Here is a 22,643-nt window from a genome sequence, read left to right on the forward strand (position 1 = left end):
AACTTTCAGAAAACTGAATGTATGATCTTTTTATCTGTGATACAACTGTCAGAAAGCTGAATGTATGATCTTTTTGTCTGTGATACAACTGTCAGAAAGCTGAATGTATGATCTTTTTATCTGTATTACCACAATTTAGATTTAATGATCTTATAAAAGCGAAATATCTGTTTCAAATAAAGAAAAATTTGTCAAGCTTTATATTTTATATCATTGGTTATAATTAGATCGGGTTTTTGTCTGTTGGTGCAGTTTATAGAGCCCTGAACCACTCCCAAGCTGTGTGAAGATTGGCTGAGTCGTGTTAGACTTATATTTATTTGATTTTTCAGTATACTGTGAGTCGAAAATTTTGGGCAAAAACATTTATTTTCGATTTTTTTTTTAATTCTTATTTTAGCATCTCATAGTGCTAAAATCTATTTTTGCGATTTACGACACAACTGAAAAGGAACAAAAAAACAAAACAAATAGAAAATAGCATAGTATGTGAAATGACATAATTTGTATAATAATATAATTATAATAATTGTAATAATTTAAAAATAAATAAATTTTTTTAAATTTCCTTAATTAAATCTAAATTGTAACTGTATTGAGTAAGTAACTTGAATTTTCTTGGACATAATATCCTGCAAATTTTAATAAATACATTTGAGGCTGTGATAGTAAAAATTGTATACAAATTAATAATTAATTATTAATGTTTTATTACTGTTAATAATTAAAGCCATTATTTAATTAGATTTTCCTAAATGATGGTCGGATCGGCTGAAACGTTGGATATTAATGAGGAGAAGATGGTTGGGGGTGCGGTCAATGATAAACACAAATAAGTTGGATTAACCTATTTTTAATGTGCCAATGTTTCGGCTATAGTTTCTAGCCTTCTTCAGGGCTAAAAACAGAACAAGATAACAACCACAGTAAGTATAGAAAAATAAAAAAAATAAATGAATAATTTTACAAAATAGAATTAATAAAATGAAGTGATGAGAGAAGTGGGAAATAAAATGTATACATAGGTAATTGAAAAAGTGGGTAAAATAACATAATTAAGAAAATGAAGTTATATAATGCAAAGAAGAATGAACATATTAGTTATTATTAATTTAAAAATTGAAATATGAAAAGAAAATGAAAATTGAGAGGAAAAAAATATATGTAACAATAATAATAAAGATGATAAAGAGGCAAAATATAAGTAAAGTATACCAAGAAATGAATAGAAAAAAAAATCTGAAAACACCAATAATAATATAGTGAACCAAACTTATAACGCGGGTAAGGAAAATGGATAAAAGTGGAGAAAATAAGGGGTAAGAGTATAGTTGGATATTAATGTTGGTATTTATGCTTTAATAAAGAGGGTTGAAACAATTTGTATAATTTTTGTTATTAATTATAAAACTATCCTTCAATAAAATAACATTTAATTTTCGCCATTGGCCTGTTAAATTATAAACAAACTGATTCTCAATAAATTATTCCTATCAGGCCATCGGCTGTTGGTCTTAAGATGTCAATTCCTATCGTTGCGATAAGAAAGTGGTCGTGAATATTAACCAATCTCAACTAATATTAACCAATCTTTAAGATAAGGGAACCTGATTAATTACAGAGAGACTTTAAATCGAAAAAGTTGATTGCTATGAATTTAGTGGGGGGGGGGGCGGGAGAAGCGTCGGGCTTTGAGCTTGTGTTTGCCCAAAGGGTCTTAGCCGATTTAAGACCCTGAAACTCCACTGAAATCCTTTTACCCATCCTTAAACTTCGTAATTAATTCGAGATTTTTCCCCCTTCTGATTGACCGTTAAATGAGCGTTGATTATTTGAATAAGATTTATTTTTCAATTTAATCAGTGGATAATGTAAATTGAATAATTTCTAAAAATGTGAGAATTATTCCTTTCAAATTAATTTGGTTTACTATGAGGTTTGGTAAAGAGCCATCTTGAGTAGTTCAAACATTTGGTTTTGCCAGTTGATAATTATATTTTGACTTATAGTTGATAAATGTATTGTTATGGTTTCATTGATTTGTATAAGGGACACTATTAAAGATAATTGCCCAAAATTATTTAAATTAATTAATGAGTGTTTACGAAAATAGAATATAATCGATTTACAATGGAAACCAAGGATCTTAGGAATTTTTATGTTGCCAGTGGGTGTCCTCTGAGAAGGAGTACTAACTAAAAAACGAATTCGAACATGCTTCTATCAAAATAAGTTTATTAATGCGAATGAAATAATTTTATTTATAAGTAAAATATAAAAGCGCCTTTGCTCCATTTCCTTGATTTGGTAAATTTTTTTTTAATAATTTATTTATTGTTATTTACAACTGTATACACATATATACAACAAGTAAATTTGCTGTAGGTGAGATAGTGACATGATACAAACATGTGGAGAATCTACCCACTGATAGAACTCCAATAACATTTCTAGAGGAGAAGATCTCGAGGCCATCTTCTTTTCAGACGCCTAGGAGGATTATTAGTTAATGAAGGAGAAGCCAGGTTAGAAACAAGTGGATTAGGGTGGTTGAGAAGTTTATTATGGAAGGAATGGTATCTGGTTTTGGCCAAATCGGCAGCATATGGTCATTGAGGTCATGATAGATGACTTGATTTGTGACAAAGTAAGAAGCATTAAGGATTTTACGAAGGATTTTGGACTGTAAGGATTGGATTCTGGAGGAATTTGATTAGGTAAATTTATTTGATAAATTCCGAACTCACTTCTTCTCCTTAATCACCTTCATTTTCTCATTCATTTTACTCATACAACCTTAAATCATGCACGTATAAATTTCTGAAAATGTATGATAAAAACCTTTAAGTTATTGTCAGCAGAGGAGATAATCCTACCTACTGCACTGGCAACTTCTTTGGATTATAGGTAACAGTGTCTGTTTTATCATACATAGTGTGTGCAGTGTATCAGTTTATTTCTTCTTCGTTCACCTATTTTCACCAATCTTCAATCTTTACTACCTATCATTAGTTTATCTCACCTCTGATTTTAAGACTGATGAAAAACAGTAAGTACACATTATATAGATATTATAAATCATTTAGAAATATAAATATAAGATTGTGTTGTACAAATTTAATTTATACATACATTAAAATAAATAAATAAATACAGTTGTACAGAAGTATTGTAAATATGTTTTAAAATAGTTGTTAATGAAATTTTTATCTTTTTAAGAAAAAGTGTTAGGAGATAATTAGCATAGTGTTAATCTATTTGATATCTCTATGGTAAGGATAATCATATTTTTTATATATGCAATTTTATTTATTACTTTATTTAAAAACAAACTGACAGCAATATGATTATTGTGACTATTATACCTAAGGCTAAATAAGAAATGTGAGTATATAATTATATTAATGTAATTGTTTTAAATTAAAAAAAATTGTTACTGATTAAATGTATTGCATATTATGAACTGTGTTAATTTGTGTTGTAATGTACTTGATATTAATACTTGAGTATGGCCTCGAAACATTGTTTATGATACATTAAAATAAAGAAATTTAACAAAGAAGAATTTTTCTTAACAACTCATTAAAAAGAATTAGGTTAAAAAATTGTGTTAATTTCTGTTGTAATGTACTCGATGTTGAGGCTATGGCCTCAAAACATTGTTTTATGATATATTAAAATAAAGAAGTTGTAGTAATAAAAAAAAGGTGTTAAAAAATAAAAAGTAATTAAAAAATAAGGTGTTGTAGGCCTACCTTCTACGCCATAACCTCTGATGAAGACCTGAAATTCAGGTCGAAACGTAAGCATAAAATAAATAAATATGGTTTTGTTTATTTATGTTGTTCTTTACTGACCGCACCCCCCGACAAACTCCAATAATTTTTAAAATAAAGAAATTTAATAAAGAAGAATTTTTTACTTCAACTCATTAAAAAGAATTAGGTTTTTTGTTTTCACTTCAACAATTTTCAATATACTGTGTAACTTAACAACAATGCGGAGGAAACTTACTCCAAAACAAATTATACGAATTCTCTTTTATTCTCCAAAACTTGATAATCTTAGCAATTGTACCCTGCTCACGTTCTGTGGAGTCCTATGGATTCATATTTCTTTCTTATTTTTTAGGACTCTCCTTTTTTGTGCCAGATCTGATAATGCCTACGATTTATGATGAGGTCTATGGATTAATCAATCCTGATATATCGTTTAGTAAAAAAGATAGCAACATTATTTATGATTCAGCTGTACGAATGAAAAAAAAATTATAGATTATTTAAATAAAATAATTTGTATCCATGTTAAGACTCAAACACTCTTTATTATTACTTTAAATGTCCAACGTTTAGAACCTCCTTAAGGATAATCTATTGAATAACAGCTTATATTATTAGCGATTTTAACAGACAGCATTACAACTTATAAATTTACATATATTAAATATAAATTTACACCTCACATCCAACAATTAAATACTTTTTGCAGGCTATTCTGACCAGGTTAATGAATAAGATCAAATTAGTCTATTATATCTAATTTAAATTGGAGTGTTACAGACGTGTAGAGAAACTACCCATTGGTAGCACTCTAATGACATTTTACATTAGCTGGTCTCGTGGCCGTCTTTTTTTCAGGCGCCTCGGAGGATTTACAGGAATGGAAGAGGGCCCAAGATTAGAAACTTGGGCGTTGAGTGGTTAGAGAGTTTATAATGGAAGGAGTGATATCTGGTTCGGGCTAGATTGGTTACATAGGGAACATTAAGGTCTTTATGTATGATTTTATTTGTGACAAAGTAAGGAGCATTGAGCATTTTATGAAGGATTTTGGATTGTAAGGATTGAATACGAGAGGAATTCGAAGGTTTAGTGGAGCCCCAAAGCTCAACTCCATATCTCCAGATTGGCCTTATTACAGTCATGTAGATCAGTCTTTTGTAATGTGTTGAAAGTTTAGACCGTTTGTCTAGTAAGTGCTGTAATAGTCGAAATCGACGTGCAGTTTCCTGTCTTTTCAGTCTGGTGTGAGGATTCTAGGTTAATCATTTGTCCAAATATAGTCCAAGGTAACGGATCTGTTCGACAGTGGTAAGCCATACAATTTTAAAACATTTAATTAAAAATTAACCAAAAACTATTATCACACAAATATATGCGGAGAAGATGGTTGGGATGCGGTCAGAATATAACACAAATAAGTTGAAAAAGAACATAATTAATAGTCCCGACGTTTCAGCCAGAATTTCTAGCTTTCATCAGGGCTAGAAATTCTGGCTGAAACATTGGCAGTATTAAATTAGTTATTAACTTATTAGTGTTATATTCTGACCACATCCCAACCATATTATATTATCCATTGTTAACCATCTTCTCATCAATATCACACAAATAAGTGTGATACATTGTGTTATAAGCAGAGAGTGGCAAAAATTAGCTTTAGTTGAAACTAATATCTAAAATTGGCATTGATACGACCCTTATTCTTGAATGAATCATTGATAAATAAATACCGTATCCATGACAATTTTAGCTATTAGTTTCAAAGTTTCCCAACTCTGGTGATAAGTGAGTAACATATGTTTTAAACAAAAATACTCTAAAAAGTAAATCAATCTTCATAATATAGATAAAAAGTCATTAAATACAGCAAACCTCTTCTTAATTCTTCAATTATCGACAATAATAGTATTTTAGTTTTGTATATATGATGGCACAAAACTGGTAAATATGAAGCTCATTTTGTTTTAAACAAGATTAGATTGCTTATTGATATATTTTCTTATTATATATACATATAAATATTAAAAAATACACAATAAAAATGAATTTTGCAAGATTTTAGTTTGTTTGTTTGTTTAGTGGCGCCAAACTTCATTGGTCATCAACGCCATTTATATTTTATTTAATTTTGCTAATATTCGTTTAATTTTTTAATTTGATTATTTATTATTTTATTTATTTTTTTTAATTATTTTTTTTACTTCCGATCAAGTTATATTTTTGTCTGTAAATTTTGTGATTCAAAAACTGAAACACCAATTTTATAAACTTCGTACAAAAATCATTAATCTTCTGTTATCATTTTATTTAATTTTTTGGACTGAACATGAACATACAAAATTTTTTTTTTTTTCTTTGGTATTTAAAATGAAAAAAAAAAAAACTATTATTTTGTAAAATTAGTTGAATTCTGATAATCCCTATCTTTGAACATATTAGTAAAATTAATTTATGGAGTATTATTGCTGAAAAATAAGTGATTATGAGCTGTATGACTAAGAGGATAAAATGGAATAAGTATTATAAATAAAAATAATGCTTTAATTTTTGATAATACAGAATACAATTTTTCAGCCATAGCATTAACTTTTTTTAACCTCTGAATAATAATAAACTGTACCAGTTGCCAACAAACTGCCACATTTATTAATTTATAATATTATTAAATTAATATTATTGTTATTTTCGTTGTATTAGTTCGATTTATATAATCACTTTTTCTTTACTACTTAATGTTAATATTTTAATTGTGTTCATTTTATTTATGTTTCTCTTTATATACATATACAAATTTTGTTATTATTTGTGTATATTTTTTTCTTATTATTATTTTAATCTATTTTATAATTTTGAAATGAATGTAATCATTACTGTTACTCATTGCCCAAGTTGTGGCAAATTGTAATATTATATATTAAATAGATGGTATAAATTGTAATATTATATATTAGATAGATTGTATAGATTGTAATATTATATCTATACATATAAAAGGGAATAGTCGAATCTTCCTCCACAATAAACTTTTGAATTACAGGACCGATTTACTTGCTGATTTGTTTTCAAATATTAAAAATGTTTCCCTTTCACTATGGGAAGGTTTAAATAATAAAATCCCTTAATCCTCAAGAAGAAAAATGTTATACACACAACTAAGGGTTTTTGATTTGTAGCTGAATAAATAAACCTTTTTTTGTGTTTTTTTTCCCGAAGAATAAGAAAAAATATTACTCATCCTATTAAGCTATAATATATTTACAAAAAATTATAAAAATACAATGTGGCTTAGGGTAAAGTAGGTCAAGAACATTTTTTTTTAGGTTAAAGCAAATCATGTCGTTTTTAGCATTGTCGCAAACTTCCAAATACCATGTTTGTTTGTTTGTTTGTTTTTGTTTAGTGGCGCCAAAATTCATTGGTCATCAACGCCATGTATATTTTATTTAATATTGGTAATATTCGTTAAATTTTACTTATTTTTTAATTTGATTATTTATTATTTTATTTATTTATTTTATTATTATTATTAATATTTTTTTCTTCTTTCTGATCAAGTTATATTTTTGTCAGTATGTTTTGTGATTTTAAAAACTGAAACACCAATTTTATTGCCTTATCATTGTCTCCAAGGGTCTTAGAGATATCTTGGTTTAGTCCTAAGCTATTAGGGTGTGGTGTGAAATATGGGCATCGTTGGAAAACATGGCTTATTGTTAAATTGTTATTCCAAAACTGGCAAGATTTTAGTGTTTTATTCAATTTTTTAAGAATTTTGGGTTTTTTTTACAGCACGTTTATCGAGTTTTTTTTAAAATGGAAATTCTGTCTCATGGGAAGATTTATTAAATAAATTTATTTTAGATTTGTTACAGACACTCTACATACTACTTGAAGATATATAGCATATATCAACTTGTTACTCCTTATTATTACATGGTATATAAGGACCTAAGACGAGAGGGAATATTCTATTTAGATCCGATCTAAGACGGCCTCTTGTATCGACAGCCTGACCACCATCACCTGTTGCCCTACCACTCACCTGTCATGGCGCTCGTCACAGCTGCCTCCCCTCCCCACCTCACCTGGCCAAGGCTAAGAATAAAATGGCCGACAGGTGGGGTCGTGGTATAGAATACAAGGGTGCTGGGTTTAGTATCATTGACTAATTATACTCTGCCTGCTACGAAGGTGAGGGAGTTCTTTGAAAATAAATAAGCTTCATTCAGCTGAACATTAAGTGTTGCGTCTAAAGGAATTTCCTAAGCGCTTTAAATGCAAGATTGAAGATTCTGCTTGTGGTAATCGTAATTGAAAGATTGGAAAATAATGAAATGCAAGGATATTCTGTAATAGAAGCAAACTATATACAAAGAAACAATTAATATCTTAATAATATATAAAAATAATTTATAGCTTTATTATGCTAGTAAAAAAGTAAACAAATAAAATTTTATAGAAGTGAAATAATAGAGAAATGACTGTCTGAGCGATTTATGAAAGTTCAATCACTCCTCTGAGTATATGAAAATTACCCACCAGCTGTTTGTCTCATACTGTCGAATTATATCTTTCTTCTTTTATTGGCACAACAGTCGCAGGAAGCTGCCCTTGGCCTGCTCAACGGTCGCCAACCATCTTTCTCTATCTTCTGTAAGGGCAACTGGGATCCTCAGTTGTCGCAGATCCCGCCTCACAGCATCCCTCCATCGGCCCTTCGGCCTACCACACTGCCGCACACCACCCGGAACGTAACTGTACAGTTTATGAGTCACTCTTTCCTCGCTCATCCTCATTACATGGCCAAGCCATTTAAGCCTCTGTATTCTTATGAACGCGGAGATGCTACATTCCTTATAGAGCCCAAAAAGTTCACCATTATTCCTTCTTTGCCAATTACCATTCTCGCATACAGGCCCTAAGATTCTCCTCAGAATTACTCTTTCAAACCTGTCAAGCAGGTTAATGCTTTTATTGCTCAGGGTCTAAGTTTCTCCACCGTATGTGACGACTGGCCTTATCAACGTTTTGTGCCGGGTGAATTTGGTGATACGACTAACAAGTCTGCTTTTAATTAGCCTTACAATGGAGAAATAAGCTCTATTTCTAGCAGCAATTCTGCTTTTAACTTCTTCTTCTTCATCCTGGTTCTCGTTGATAATAGAGCCAAGGTAAGTAAAACTTCTTACCACTTCGAAATCATAGAGGCCTATTACAAGGCGACTCTGCCTCTGGTCTAGAGGCTTCTTACCCAACAGCATAATCTTGGTTTTTTTTTCCTCATTAATATGCTGGCCCATGCTTTTCGCTTCGACATCCATTGCTTTGAAAGCAGTCCTAATGCATTGCAGGGATCTACCGATGATGACGAAGTCGTCTGCATCTTCCGAATATATAGCATTTGAGGTCTTTTAACCTCAAATACATTAATCAATCGACAGAATTTAATTTTGTAGTTTTAACAGTGCATGAAGTGTGTTTTTAACTCACGACTAGCTGGTTGGGCATTGTTAGTGGATTGTATTGAAAATGAATTCTAAAGAAAATAAAGCAGGAATTAACAGAACTAGAATTTATTGAGTAATTTACTGAGGGTGTGGGGGTGGCCAATACTATTTATGGTTAAACTGATGTAGTGAATTTTGGTTATGGTTCTATGAAAGCTATGAATATTGATGAAGATGATGGATGGTGATGGTGTGAATCATATTAGAAGGAAGGTGACTTATTCGTGCTTCTTTTTTCTTCTCTTCTGCATCCCTTTGTTTCCCCTCTCCTCGATTGCCAGAGGGAACTTCAGAAATGTCTCTACTCACTCATTTTTCGCTGAATAAGAATGAAGAAAAGGAATTACTGCTTGCTCTTAGAAATGTCTCTCCTCCCTCTTGTGTCTTTTTCTCTCCAGATAGCGCTAGAAGAACAAAGTTTTTACTGTAGCCAAACGAGGTACTGGCAGTGCCTACATTATAGGAAGGTATTTCATACTTGCAGTGTACCCGAAACAAACATGTGGAAGTGCATTGTTATCTCTAAATAATATTGTAAACAAAAATATCAGTTATACCCAATTGGAAATAAAGAAAAAACATCACCAAGTAATAAAAGGAAATAAAAAAATGATATTCAAGTGGATTGAAAATCACGCAGGGATTCCAGATTATGAGGTGTTTTATAAAAAGGCTAGATTAGCCAGTAAAACAGCTGAGCCGGTAGGTACTAAGTTGCCTTACACCGCTTATCATAAAATGATTAAATTAAATCATACAGAAAACTAGAAAAAATAATTTTTAATATAAGAGGAGAAGGTATTTATTAATAAGAAGGTATTTATTAATAATAATTTTTAATATAAGGAGGAGAAGTTATTTCTCTCCAGTTTTTTATTACTTTAATAAAAACTATGTATAATTACAAGTCAAAATTGATGAGTTAACCAAGTATAGGTAGGAGGAATAAAAATGGGCGACCGTTTTAAAACGTTAAAAAAATGCATGTTGAGAGAGACTCTAAAACTACCAACAACACTAGAAAACTTGACTGAACATAATTTAAAGTAGAGTAAATTTTCTACTACATGAGCCCTATTAAAGCTATTTACGTTCGATAGTTCTCAAGATATAGCTTTTTAACAGCTATAAAAAATGAACTGAAAATTCAGAAGTTAGTGATTTTATTTTTAGAAATCTTTATCTCAAAAACCATTTGACATACAGATGTCTATTGGCACTTTAATTAAAGCTTGATTAATGTCCTATAAAGTAGTTTATTATGCTTATCTTTGTAGGATTATTAGTTTTTATGATATTTGATAAAATAAATTGATTTACAGTTGTTCGGACAAAATTTATATTCATATTCTAATATCATAAAAACTACTGCCCCTACGAAGATACGTGTCATAAACTACATTATATTACATTTAATTAGCTTTATTTTCAATGCTAGCAGATAATTATTAAAGCTACTTTAATTTTCTCTAAAATAGTTTATAAGCTTTATTATAAAAATCGTAAGAGTAGCAGTTTTTATAATATTTGCAAATGAATACGAATTGTTCGATCAATCATAAATCAATTTATTTTAGCGAATATGTTTCCCAAAATAAATTCAATAACTACTCACTTTTCGTTATTTCGTTATGAAATGTTGCTTTTTGAAAAATTGTATCTCTGAAACTATTCTACGTACAAATGCCTACTAGGGGTCATAGTTTAGAATATTTGCTCTACATTTAATAATCTTTTAAGACGTTTTTTATTGTTGTTATTGTTGTTAAGTAGTTTTAAATATATGGAGCTTCAAATGAAAAATGCGTGAAACTTTTGGTTTAGAAACAGCAGCTATTTTTTATTTCCCCTTACTGTACTTGGCAGACACAATATTTTCGACCAGTAGCTGTACATGAATAACCCTTTAATTGCCTCTCAAACTCTCCAATCCCATATTACAACCTTGGAAGAATGGTGTCGAAATTGGAGTATCAAAATAAATCCCATCAAATCATCTTTACTCTTCGTCGTAAACCTACTGACTGCCCTACAGTATACTTTAATAATGTTATCCTTACCCCTGTCTAAAAGATCCCCTACCTTGGATTACATCTAGACAAACGATTAACCTGGAATCCTCACACAAGACTGAAAAGACAGAGAACTGCACGTCGATTCCGACTATTACAGCACTTACTAGACAATCGGTCTAAACTTCTAATCCATTACAAAAGACTGATCTATATGACTGTAATGAGGCCTATTCACCCGAATTAAGCTTTGGGGCTCCTCTAAATTGGAACTCCATCGAATTCCTCTCGTATCCAATCCTTACAATATAAAAATTCTTCATAAAATCCTCAATGCACCTACTTTGTCACTAATAATGTCATCCATAAACATCCTAATGTTTCATATGTAACCTATCTAGTTCAAACCCTAAATGTTTCTTACCTTGATTCCTATTCTGCTGACAATCTTTCGAGGTCCCTACAAAAAAGATGGTCTCTACATGTCTCTTCATTATGACCTTACATAAAATTTACCTAAAGTATTTTTATGTAAGTATAGTTGTAGATAGAAATTAATAAAATAAAAGCTATACATAGATTTCATTGGCAATGTATCTTTCGTCGGGATCCCAGGATAATCGCTGATGGCAGTTATAAAAAAAAACAAAAACAATTAATTAATTTATATGAATTCTTTTCCAAAGGCCTATTTTGTGTTTATCAGTTACCAATTGAACATTGTCAAAATCTGATTAACTTCTGTAATAGGGATAATTCTCATAACTGTTCATATAATGATATATAATTTTTTTATGACTCCGGAAAATACTTTTTGTTTGTCCATTACTGATAAAATAATTAATTATTTAAATAATAAACCATTCTGTAATAATTTTCACTGTTTTTTTTTCTAGTTTATACTGGAATGTTCTCGATTTTCGTTTCTCTCAGGCTTAATGTAACGTAAACTAATCGCTGTTGGAAAACCTTTCTCTGATTCTTTCCCTCGTTCAATTTAGTTTCATTTAAACAGTAATTGCGTTCATGCATAGACAGGCGTACAGACCTTATGCCTCTAATTTAATTTCTCCAGCTATCATAACATTTTCATTTCATTTCAGCATATTTGACTTATACATATTTTTCTTTTCTTCTTTATTTTATTTTTCTCTACCTTCTATATAGAAGGCTGAAAAGGAGCTTGATTGGTGATCGGATTGAATAGTCCTTGATGGCAATTCTCTTCGGACCATTCTTTTTCATTGGCAGTAGTACATTCGGTTCCAATTAAAATTTGTTGAGAAATATACATATATTTATAACTTATAAAAAATGATAGTGGTAAACATTTATGAATTAAAAGCTATTATTTTATTCATGTTTTTTTATTTCTAAGCTCCATGGATGTGTAGTGTTAGATATTAGATGGGGGGAGGTGGGCGGATGTGATGAAATCAATCAGTAGTAATGATCAGTAGTGATGAAAACAACAATTTCTAATTGACCAGGGCAGAATAGCCTGCATGAAGTGGAGTTTTTAAATCATTTAGTTCCAAAATTGTATTAAGATTGTCCCTGAGGATGGCCGGATTGGCCGAAACGTCGGACTTATAAGAAAAATAAAATGTGTTGAGACTAAAATGGATAGAAATTAAATTATTTATTTTAGCAATGATCTTATCTATTAAAATAATTATAAACAAATTGAATTTTTTGTCTACATGAGACTTATCTGCTTTTTTTTTCTCCTATTGGGCTCTTGTAGTATATGCAAACTTAGTTTTACAAAAAAAATTCTTCAACTACGACGAAGCAAACAGAAATGGTGAATACTGAAGAATAAGCCCACATTTAAAAAAATAATCGTTAACTCATATTTTCCTTATTATTTAAACCCTAACTAGCGCGAATTCTATATTTTAAAAATACAAAATGCTCTTTACAGATCGAAAATCGGACAATTCGTTCAGGAGAAAATCCAAATGTAAATACTACTAATTTGTTACGTAACATGAAGAGTTACGTTTAACCTTAAGGAGAGATAATAAATTTAAATAAAATAATGGCAAGGTACTGACGTAAACATAAGATTTATTCTTTTATTAGAATTGTCATAAAACAAATAGAATATATAAATAAGTAAACTGCTTAAAAGAATTGTCATATTTGGTTATATTACTTTTTTTTTTAAAGAAATTAATTTCTTTATCTTTACTCGAGTATAAATGTATAACGAACTAAGAGAAAGGTGAGATCTTTATTTCAAGTCCGCTATCGCAGAGGAGACATTTTGTGGCGATGTCACTCTTCATTTTCTTCCCGGGGCTTGGTGTGGAAAAAGTCATCCAATAGAGCTTACAACAGTTGAGGGGACTCTTGGGAAATTCCTGGCTTTTGGTTACAATTTGCATCTCGGTCTTCTATTCGTAATATTGTACCCAAAAGTCAACAGCTCTTGTAATAAAAGTATTATATTCTACTACAATAATATTCCACTGCATACAAATGTGAATATATTACAGTTCTCTATTAATATTTTCCGTCTTAATATAATATGAAATATGTTCGACAAAATAGCAGAAAAACGACTTATTAGTAACCAAAATTTTGCGTCTCTTTGCAGGGCTCCATCTTCAAAGCTAAATGAGTACAAATTGTTGGCATTTTAAAATATGATAAAACGAAAAGAACGTACTTAGAAAGTTGTTAAAAAAAAATTCATATATTAAAAAGGAAACGCAGTTAACTAAATAAATAGAAATATAAATGAATCGAATAAGTTAATAAAAAGTACTGTAATGAGTGATATAATTGAAAATATACCACGGTAGTAATGAATAGTGAAATAATTGTTTAAATAAAATAAATTATATCCAATTTAAGTCTCAAAACACTCTTTATTTCTTTAGAAGTCCAACGTTTCGGCCAATTCGGCCGTCCTCAAGAACAATCTATCACTTAAAAGCTTTTATTATACGTTGATTTTAAAAAATTTGAATGAAAAAAATTATTATTAATAAAATTGCATACCTTAATTACAAATTTACACTCACATAAATAATTTAAAAACTTTTTGCAACCCATTCTGCCAGTTTTTTTCATAGATTGTCCTTGGGGATGGCCAAATTGGCCGAAACGTTGGAATTTATTTTAAAGAAGTAAAAAAGGTTTTGAGATAAATTGGTTATAATTTATTTTATTTAAACTATAAAACCAATTTCGATGGAGTAAAAAAATATATATAAAGTGAAATAATTATTAATAGTAATAATTAATAATAGTATAAGTAGTTAAAAATATGGTATAATTAAAAGAAGAAAAAAGTAATGTAGCAAAGAAGGTACCAGTATAGTGCATAAAAAAAAAGGAGGGAATAAATTTAAAGAAATAAAATCTGTACTGCTGCGACCAATTAAGGATCAGGGGTACTACCCCTATGTAAGGAACTACTGTTACTAGACATTCGGTTGTGCAAGGAGATGATTTGATCAGTATCAAGTAATAGATTTCATAAATCGAATATTCACTTTTATTGGGAATAAATTTATGAAGCTTGGGAGAGAAATTTTCATTGTTTACCCAGGGAGTCCAATTAAGCTCTCAGAGCTCATAAATGCCATGTTACTTTTCAGTTTAAATTTGTCAGTCAGACAGGCTCAGATCAAGTTTGAACTTGAATGAAGTCAATATATTTCGTCCTTAAAGTAATTATCATAAACATTATGCATAGGAAATGTCTGGTCGTTTATGAGACGACAAAACTTTTATTACAACCAAACTCCTAACTATGACAGGCTATGAAACGGAATTATGGCTGTTTATTGCCAAGTTACTTCTGGTCTGAATTTAACTTCTTAAGTTTAATTGTTTCTATTATAAGTTTTAAAGAAGGACATAGGGCTGTACCTAGCTCAGTTAGTTAGGCCTTGGGCTATCGTTCTGAGATCTGCGGGTGGGGGGTTCGAATCCGACCTAGACTTTTTTCATTAAGTGGCGGTTCTAGAAAATGAAAAACTTTGACCCCTACCATTGTTCAAATACGTTGGTCTCCTGTAGATAACCAGGTAAACATCACTTTCGCTGTGGATTGCCTTTAACAAAAAAAGAAGAACATAACAAATATTTATTGAACGTAATATCAACGAAACAAAACATACATCGCTCCTTTTCTTGAATAGTGGCTTATCTTACATAATGCTATTTTTTTAGGAGAAGCATATGATTATTTTAACTGCATTTTTATTGAAACATTGACACTACTTTATTCTACTCTTCAAAATTTTTGTATATTAACTTTTCAGGCCCCTTAGAACTAAATTTATTATATAAGTGGAGAAGATGGTTGGGAGTGCGGTCAGCAAAAAACACAATAATTATAATAAGTAATATAATTACTAATAATTATTAAAATATAATAAATAAATGATTTTTTTTTGCTGACCGTACCCCCCGATCATCCCCTCCACTTATTAACTCTATTATATTTTTCAAGCGTTGCCTTTTTTTTTTTTTAAAAAAACCTTTTCGAACAAAGACTTTTATTTATTCCATCTTTTTATTTATATTTATATTTATTTAATGTAATTTACAATTGTACAACATAATAAATACAATAAGTAAATATGTGGAATGTTTCATTTATAATTGAAATTCTTGGGAAGGAACCACCCATTTGTAGTACTTCAAGCATTAATTTAAATTAGAAGGTCCCGTGGCTATCTTCTTTTCAGACGCCTTGGAGGATTATCAGGGATTGTTAAGGATGAGAAATTAAGAAGTAGTGGGTTAGAATGGGTAAGGAGTTTGGAATGAAAAGAGGCATTTCTGTTTTGGGCCAAATCTGCAACGAATAAGATGTTAAGGTCTTTGTGGATGAGTTTATTTGTAACGTAATAAGGAGCATCAAGGATTCCACGTGGAATTTTAGATTGTAAGGATTGGATGCGGGAGGAATTTGATGGTTTATTAGAGACCCAGAGCTCAATTCCATATGCCCAAATTGGTCTGATTATCGTAGGGTATACTATTTTTTTGTTTTGAATGGGAAGTTTAGAGCGTTTGTCTAGTAAGTGTTGTAGCAATCAGAATCTACCAGCAGTTTCTTGTCACTTCAGTCTTTATTCCTTCTTGAATTTCATTTCACAGTGGTTGAAAAAAAAAAATTACTGTTTGGATAAATTATCCTACAACAAACATAAAATGGACCGGTTGGTTATTAGATACTAACCACACAAAATTCAGATATTAATATTTTTGTTCCTGGTTACTCAAAATATTCGCTTTAAAACCAATTAAAACCTGCCCCAGTTATTATTACTTTCTGACAAAATTCCATTCCTTTTAAGTTTGATTTTAAATTATTTGATTACATTTTCGTTATGAATCAAATAATCGTTCTTCTCCCTTTTCAATTAACTGTGCAGTTCAATTGGCAGTTATTAAATATAACCCTGCTTATAATTTTATGTACCTATATATTATTTTTTATAATTTCATATTTTACTTTTTTCCTAACATTAAATAATTTGACAAAATGAATTAAAAGAAAAAGTTGATTTCTAGTTGTTTGGACGAAACGTTTGATTTATGAAAAAATAAATCTCAGGAACCAAGAGATGTACAGATGTCTGCCAGTAATCAAAATAAAAGCAATTTAACTTACTATAAAGTAGTTTCTGTTAGTATCTTCGTAAGAATAGTACTTTTTTTAGGAACTTTTTTTTTTTCGAGTATCATGAAAACTACTACTTGTACGAAGATAAACGTCGCAAACTACTTCATAGTACATTATATTAGCTTTAATTTTAGTGTTTATAGACATTTGTTGGTCGAATGATTTATGAGATATAGATAAATTCACTAACTACTGATTTTTCAGTGCATTTTTTATGAAATGTTTCTTTTTAATAAGCTATGTATCGAGAACAAATGATCATAAATAGTTCTATTAGGGCTCATACTTTAGCAAATTTACTCTACTTTAAATAATGTTCTCTTAGGTTTTTTATTGTTCTTGTTGGTTTTAAAGATATAGACCTGGGAATGAAAAATTATTTTTTTTTTTTTTATGTTTTTGAAACAGTCGCCATTTTTATTCTCCCTACCTATACTTGGCAGACTCATTATACATAGTTTTCATTAAAGTAATCAAAAATTCGGGTAAAATAACTGCTTTTTTTCTTCTTTTGAGCTCTTGGACTGGTACGGTTGGCTCAACATTTTATTTTAATTATTTACCTCAGTCATCTGCCTATGTTGATATATAATTTTATCCATTTTAATTTATATTTAATTATTCTTTTATTTATTATTATTTATTCATAATTTATTGATTACTTACTATACCTACTATACCTTACTATACCTTTGAGCGTGGCAGAATTTATTATTCCAATAGAAGTAAAAACTACTTTATAGCACATTGAACTAGCTATATTATAATACCTTTAATTTGAGTGCTAGTAGACATCTGTACGTCTCATAGTTCCTGAGATGAAGACTTCCTACAATAAATTAACTATCTACTGATTTTTCAATATATCTTTGACAAAATGTTGCTTTTAAAAAAACTGTATCTCAAGATTTGAACGTAAACAGCTCTATTAGGGGTCTACATTAATTGATGTTCTATCAGGTTTTTTAGTGTTTTGGTCGTTTTAATGATATAAAGCTCTTAAATACACATTTTTAAAAAAAATTTTTTATTCCCCCTACCTATACTTGGTAGACTCATCAATTCTGACTAGTAATATACATACATAGTTTTCATTAAAATAATAAAAAAATTGGATGAAATAATTGACTATAACCGCAAATTTTCATCTATCCCTAGTTATAAATTTATCGTTTATTCTTGCCTACGTTCAGCGGAGAAGGGGGTGAGTTAAAGGAAAATAATAATTAAAAAAAAAAAAAAAAAAAAGTATAATCGCCAAAAGGGAAAAAAGACAAAACAATAAAGAATAAATTGCTCCTTAGGCGCCACGTTATTTTTTCCTTGGAAATAACGAAAACCCCAAAACAACATGCCCACAATATACCCTTATATAAATAATAATCGAATTATAACCACTGGCGAATACCTTTACATGTAGATAACAGAAAACCTAGGGGTGTTACCTTCCACCTGTTGAATTATCGAAATATTAAGTAAACATAACAAAAAAAACATAGATAAAATTAACAAGTTGAAAGCAGTGTACGTGCATAAGAATGAACAGAAGAACTATATGTACAAAAGTTTAGTGATAAGAAAAAATATATGTACACAGAATGATAAATGAAAGAAAAGAGTTCATATCAATTAATAAAACAATGAGAACTTATTGGTCGACTTGACTTTAGCTTAAAATAAAATTTAGTTCGAACCCCACGTAGTCTTTGGGTGTACTTCTGGCAGAATACAAGGTTGTCCGATATTTCCTTTCCGGTCACCGTATCACCAGAATTATAGAGATATAATCTCTAACGATGTAATGCCACAACTCTCCTATCCAGGGTGTGCTGAAGATTCCCCTTCACAAAACCAAAGCCCACTCGTCTAAACATATCGCTCGTGTTTTTGATTTTACCCATAATCCTCTTTGTCTACGCAGATATCGCCAGTGTTTTTATCTTACCATGGCAATCGTAACATGACTTTTTCTCTTCTTGGGCTCTTGTACTATAAACAACACACTTAAAAGTCCTGTTTAAAAGAGATTAGAAGAGGTTTCAAAAGGCTCATATAATAAAAAGTAATATTTTAAGATCAATAAAGATCAGATTATTGAATTGAAATTTATAACGGGAAAAGTAAGACAGAATTCTTAACAAAATTCCTGATTTAAGTGATCTTCTCAGGTGGAATTAACTTGAAATTAATCGAATGAATGCCGTCCATTTCTTTTTCCTTTGTCCCTTTGTAATGTTTGTTCTAAATCTTTTAACTGATGCTAGACTCTGAACTGTATTAATTTTTAGCCTGATCAGCTGACACGTTCTACTCTTTGATTCCTAATCAATCCAGTACTATGTTCTGGTCAATATCAACTCCTCTCTCTGTTTTAACTATTATATTGATGTATAATTAATTCAATTATAAGTTTGATTGATCGATTTGACAATATATGAATCGATCCAACTTAAATCTAATCTGTTAAAGATGATTATACATTAATCAATAATCGATTTAATAACGCAACTTGCTGAATTTTAATCATAGGAAAAAAAACCCGCATCAAACTTTTACTTACTACTTACTAAAAAACCCTACTTTGATTTGAAATTAATTCTCTTTGGTTTCATTATAGATATTTCTTTATTATTCAATGCGTCAATACTTTTCCCATACTCATTTTCAGATCTATCAGTTGACAGTTATACTAACTCCGATATTAACTGTTTTGAGAAAATAACATCCATCTAACACACTTTTTTTTTTTAAATTTTTTATGATGTAATAATACATTTGGTCACATTTATAGACAATGATAATATGGATCATGGAAACCATTCTCACTATATTTACAAATAAATAAATTAAATGATAAAGAAATAAGTAATGGAAGAGAAATAAAAATTAAAAAACTAAAGGTGAAAAATAATATTAATTTTTTTTTTAAATTTTTTTATTGTTATTTACAACTGTATACACATATATACAAGTAAATTTGCTGTATGTGATATAGTGACATGATAGAAACATGTGGAGAATCTACCCATTGATAGAACTCCAATAATATTAATTAAAAAAAACAAATAAACAAAAAAGAAAAAAAAACATTAATCTTAAATTAAAATAACAACTTGAACACAATCATTCCTATTTACAGTATTTACATTCATCCTGAGGAACTACGCACCGAGCTCTTCCCTCATTTTTGGAGGAAAGAGCAGAACTCCGGACGTCCCGGTACTTCTCTCTCAACCGCGTCACTAGTATAAAAAGCCAGTGGAGGATGATTCAGGGCGCTAGCCACAGACGCTCAGAACATGAGTGGAGAATTCCACCATTGCCAGTACTCCAATATAATTATTTACCGTATGTCTCTGGGCCATTGCCTTTTCAACCTTCAGGGAGGATTATAGGGATGAGTAATGCTGGATAGGGGATTTTTAGCACTAATAAATGTACTTTACGTAACTAAGTTATTTTTGTTATGCATTAGGTTTTATTTTCATTAAAATAATTTATAAGCCGTATTTTTTTTAATCACGTATCGGCCACTAAGGACCACGTGAATATCAATGGTTAGGCTTCTTTGGGAGTCTTGATTTTCTTTCTTCCCATCGCAGTTTCATGATCCTCAACTGCCTTTCTTTTCTTTCTTCAAACCACTTCGTACGCCCTTTTTTCCTCCTTGGTGAGATTTTTCAATGTTTTCCTATACGTATCTCTATCTAGACAGTCGGTATCTGAAATTGAAGTCTCTTTAATTCCTCTTTCATTTACCTTGTGTATCCTCCCATGTTTTTGTTGCTAAAATTGTTTTTAAGATCTTCTTATTCTATCTTTCCTCCTCCATCCTCTTCATGGGCCCATAGAATATCAGCCTTCTGATTCTCATCTGGGTTTCCAGGTCTTTGATTTTTTTGTATATCTCTTCATTAAGGTGGATCCACATGTTGGCCGCTCGCCACGAATCGGAAGCTTGTACAAATGCTCGGTAAACAAAGAGCGGACCATCCACATGTCAGTGGTATTCTGAGAGGCAAGCATGGCGGACGTACTAGTGGTTTCAGCTATTGCACTTGGATTGTATTACTTTTATTACAAAAAAAGAAAATGAAAGGAAATTAAATATAAATAAATAAGATTAAATATAAAACTTATTATAAAAAGTACCAACAAACACCTTTAACCTCCTAACAGCTCTCAGTTGCAACTAGAAAAAGAACAATGGTGGAGATGCTACACAAGCGCTCTCACGAACCCCTTTGATCTGTGTCCAAAAAACCGACTCTCGATGGATCGCCAACGAGCCTAGGCCAACTAAGCCAAGCCACCCATCCACATGCTCGCGTATGTCTGAGTTCGCCATGGCTTGGCCAACATGTAGAGGCCCCTTTAGATCTTAACCTGTAACCTAGTGTTTTTCTGGGCCCACAGATTTTTATCAGCCATATTATAATATTATTATAAAATAAGTATAAAGTATAAAATAGTAGTAGTATAAAATAAATTAAAAGCCGAATTTTCAAAAAATCTTCCTCTAATGTACCTTTGATTTTAAATTGGTTAGGTCGTAATTAAAAGCTGTATGATACGCCTTTTAATTATATCAGGGAACTAGACTGCCTTAGGTCGTCCACTCCCGTTTACTCTAGTCGATGGCAATTTAATTAATTATGGTCCAAGGATGTATTAAAATGTAGTTAACTGCCTAGGCAACGTCAATTAATATGTGTGATGTCGGAAACAAAACTGATAACCTGGTCGGCTGAACTAATACCTTCGAGGCTCATCATGGACGGTCATCATTGTGATTGAAATGGATTGCAATCAGTCTGTGAGATTGGTAATTCACCAAGATATTCCAGGATTGAACCTAATTATTATCTCGTGTACTCTCTCCATTATTAGGGTCTACTGTTTCATATCAGTCTGTAAAATGTAATTAGTCGAATGGTAATAGACATTTCAATCTATCATTGAATCTGAACAAATGTTAAAGGCAAAAGGAAGCTACATTTTTTATTTTATTTATTTAAAAAATTACATAAAAAAATGGTCTTACCAGACGGGAATATCTTATCGGTGAGTGCCAAAACATAAAAATGATATAAGTGAAATGTAATTATTCAAATTTTGACAATTAGGGCATTATAGAAGCAATTACAATTTAAAAGCTGGTCAGTATCAGTACAATATGAATTGATCTCTAGTGATAAAACTATTAATTTAATTAACAAATACTAAAAATTAAAAAAAATAAAATAAAAATAACTGAAAGTACTTTGAAGTGAATAATAAAGCTGCAAATTTACAATTATTGAATTAATATAATAATGAAAATAAAACAATATTATATAAGAATACGATAAAAATAAGGATACAATAATATTTAAATAAATAATGTCTATAACTAAGCACACGCATATATAGCTAGTTTTAATCTTAATATTATGAATAATTATGTGGAGTTAAGAAAAAATACATGTGAATATGGTCATTTGGCGAATCAAAATCAGTTATTGGGAATCATAGAAGTAAGAAAGTACCCAATTAAATATTTCTTTTCTAGGTTTCTTTGTGGTTGATTTGTTTATTAGTTCTTGTGATAAGCGATTCAACAGATATGATACTATATACGATAGTTTGAAGTACGTTTACTAAATATATTGCTATAGGGTGGTTCGATAAATTAAATTTTTCTTCT

General features: G+C 30.2%; 2 protein-coding genes across 2 annotated transcripts in view; one reads left to right on the forward strand and one right to left on the reverse strand.

Annotated features, from left to right (window-relative positions):
• The window catches only part of Reck (Reversion-inducing-cysteine-rich protein with kazal motifs), a 183,279-nt gene that overhangs the window by 14,057 nt on the left and 146,579 nt on the right, over window positions 1-22,643 (forward strand). The gene's annotated exons all lie outside the window — the stretch shown is intronic.
• LOC136795505 (uncharacterized) lies at window positions 8,363-9,103 on the reverse strand. Its single transcript, XM_067046298.1, has 2 exons — window positions 8,808-9,103; window positions 8,363-8,732 (listed from the first exon to the last, which is right to left on the reverse strand). Exons 1-2 carry the CDS (start codon window positions 9,101-9,103, stop codon window positions 8,363-8,365), a joined length of 666 nt encoding a protein of 221 aa, XP_066902399.1.

The sequence above is a fragment of the Halyomorpha halys genome, unplaced genomic scaffold (genome assembly GCF_000696795.3).
Source record: "Halyomorpha halys isolate HHAL.00 unplaced genomic scaffold, Hhal_1.1 Scaffold484.1, whole genome shotgun sequence".
Taxonomy (NCBI): Eukaryota; Metazoa; Arthropoda; class Insecta; order Hemiptera; family Pentatomidae; genus Halyomorpha; species Halyomorpha halys.

Excerpts from the sequence above, each read along its gene's own strand:
- LOC136795505 (XM_067046298.1), bottom strand. The coding sequence starts at position 9,103 with ATGGATGTCGAAGCGAAAAGCATGGGCCAGCATATTAATGAGGAAAAA. Across the intron at positions 8,733-8,807 it reads AAATTCACCCGGCACAAAAC|GTTTGAAAGAGTAATTCTGA; the intron begins GTTGATAAGGCC and ends CCTGCTTGACAG.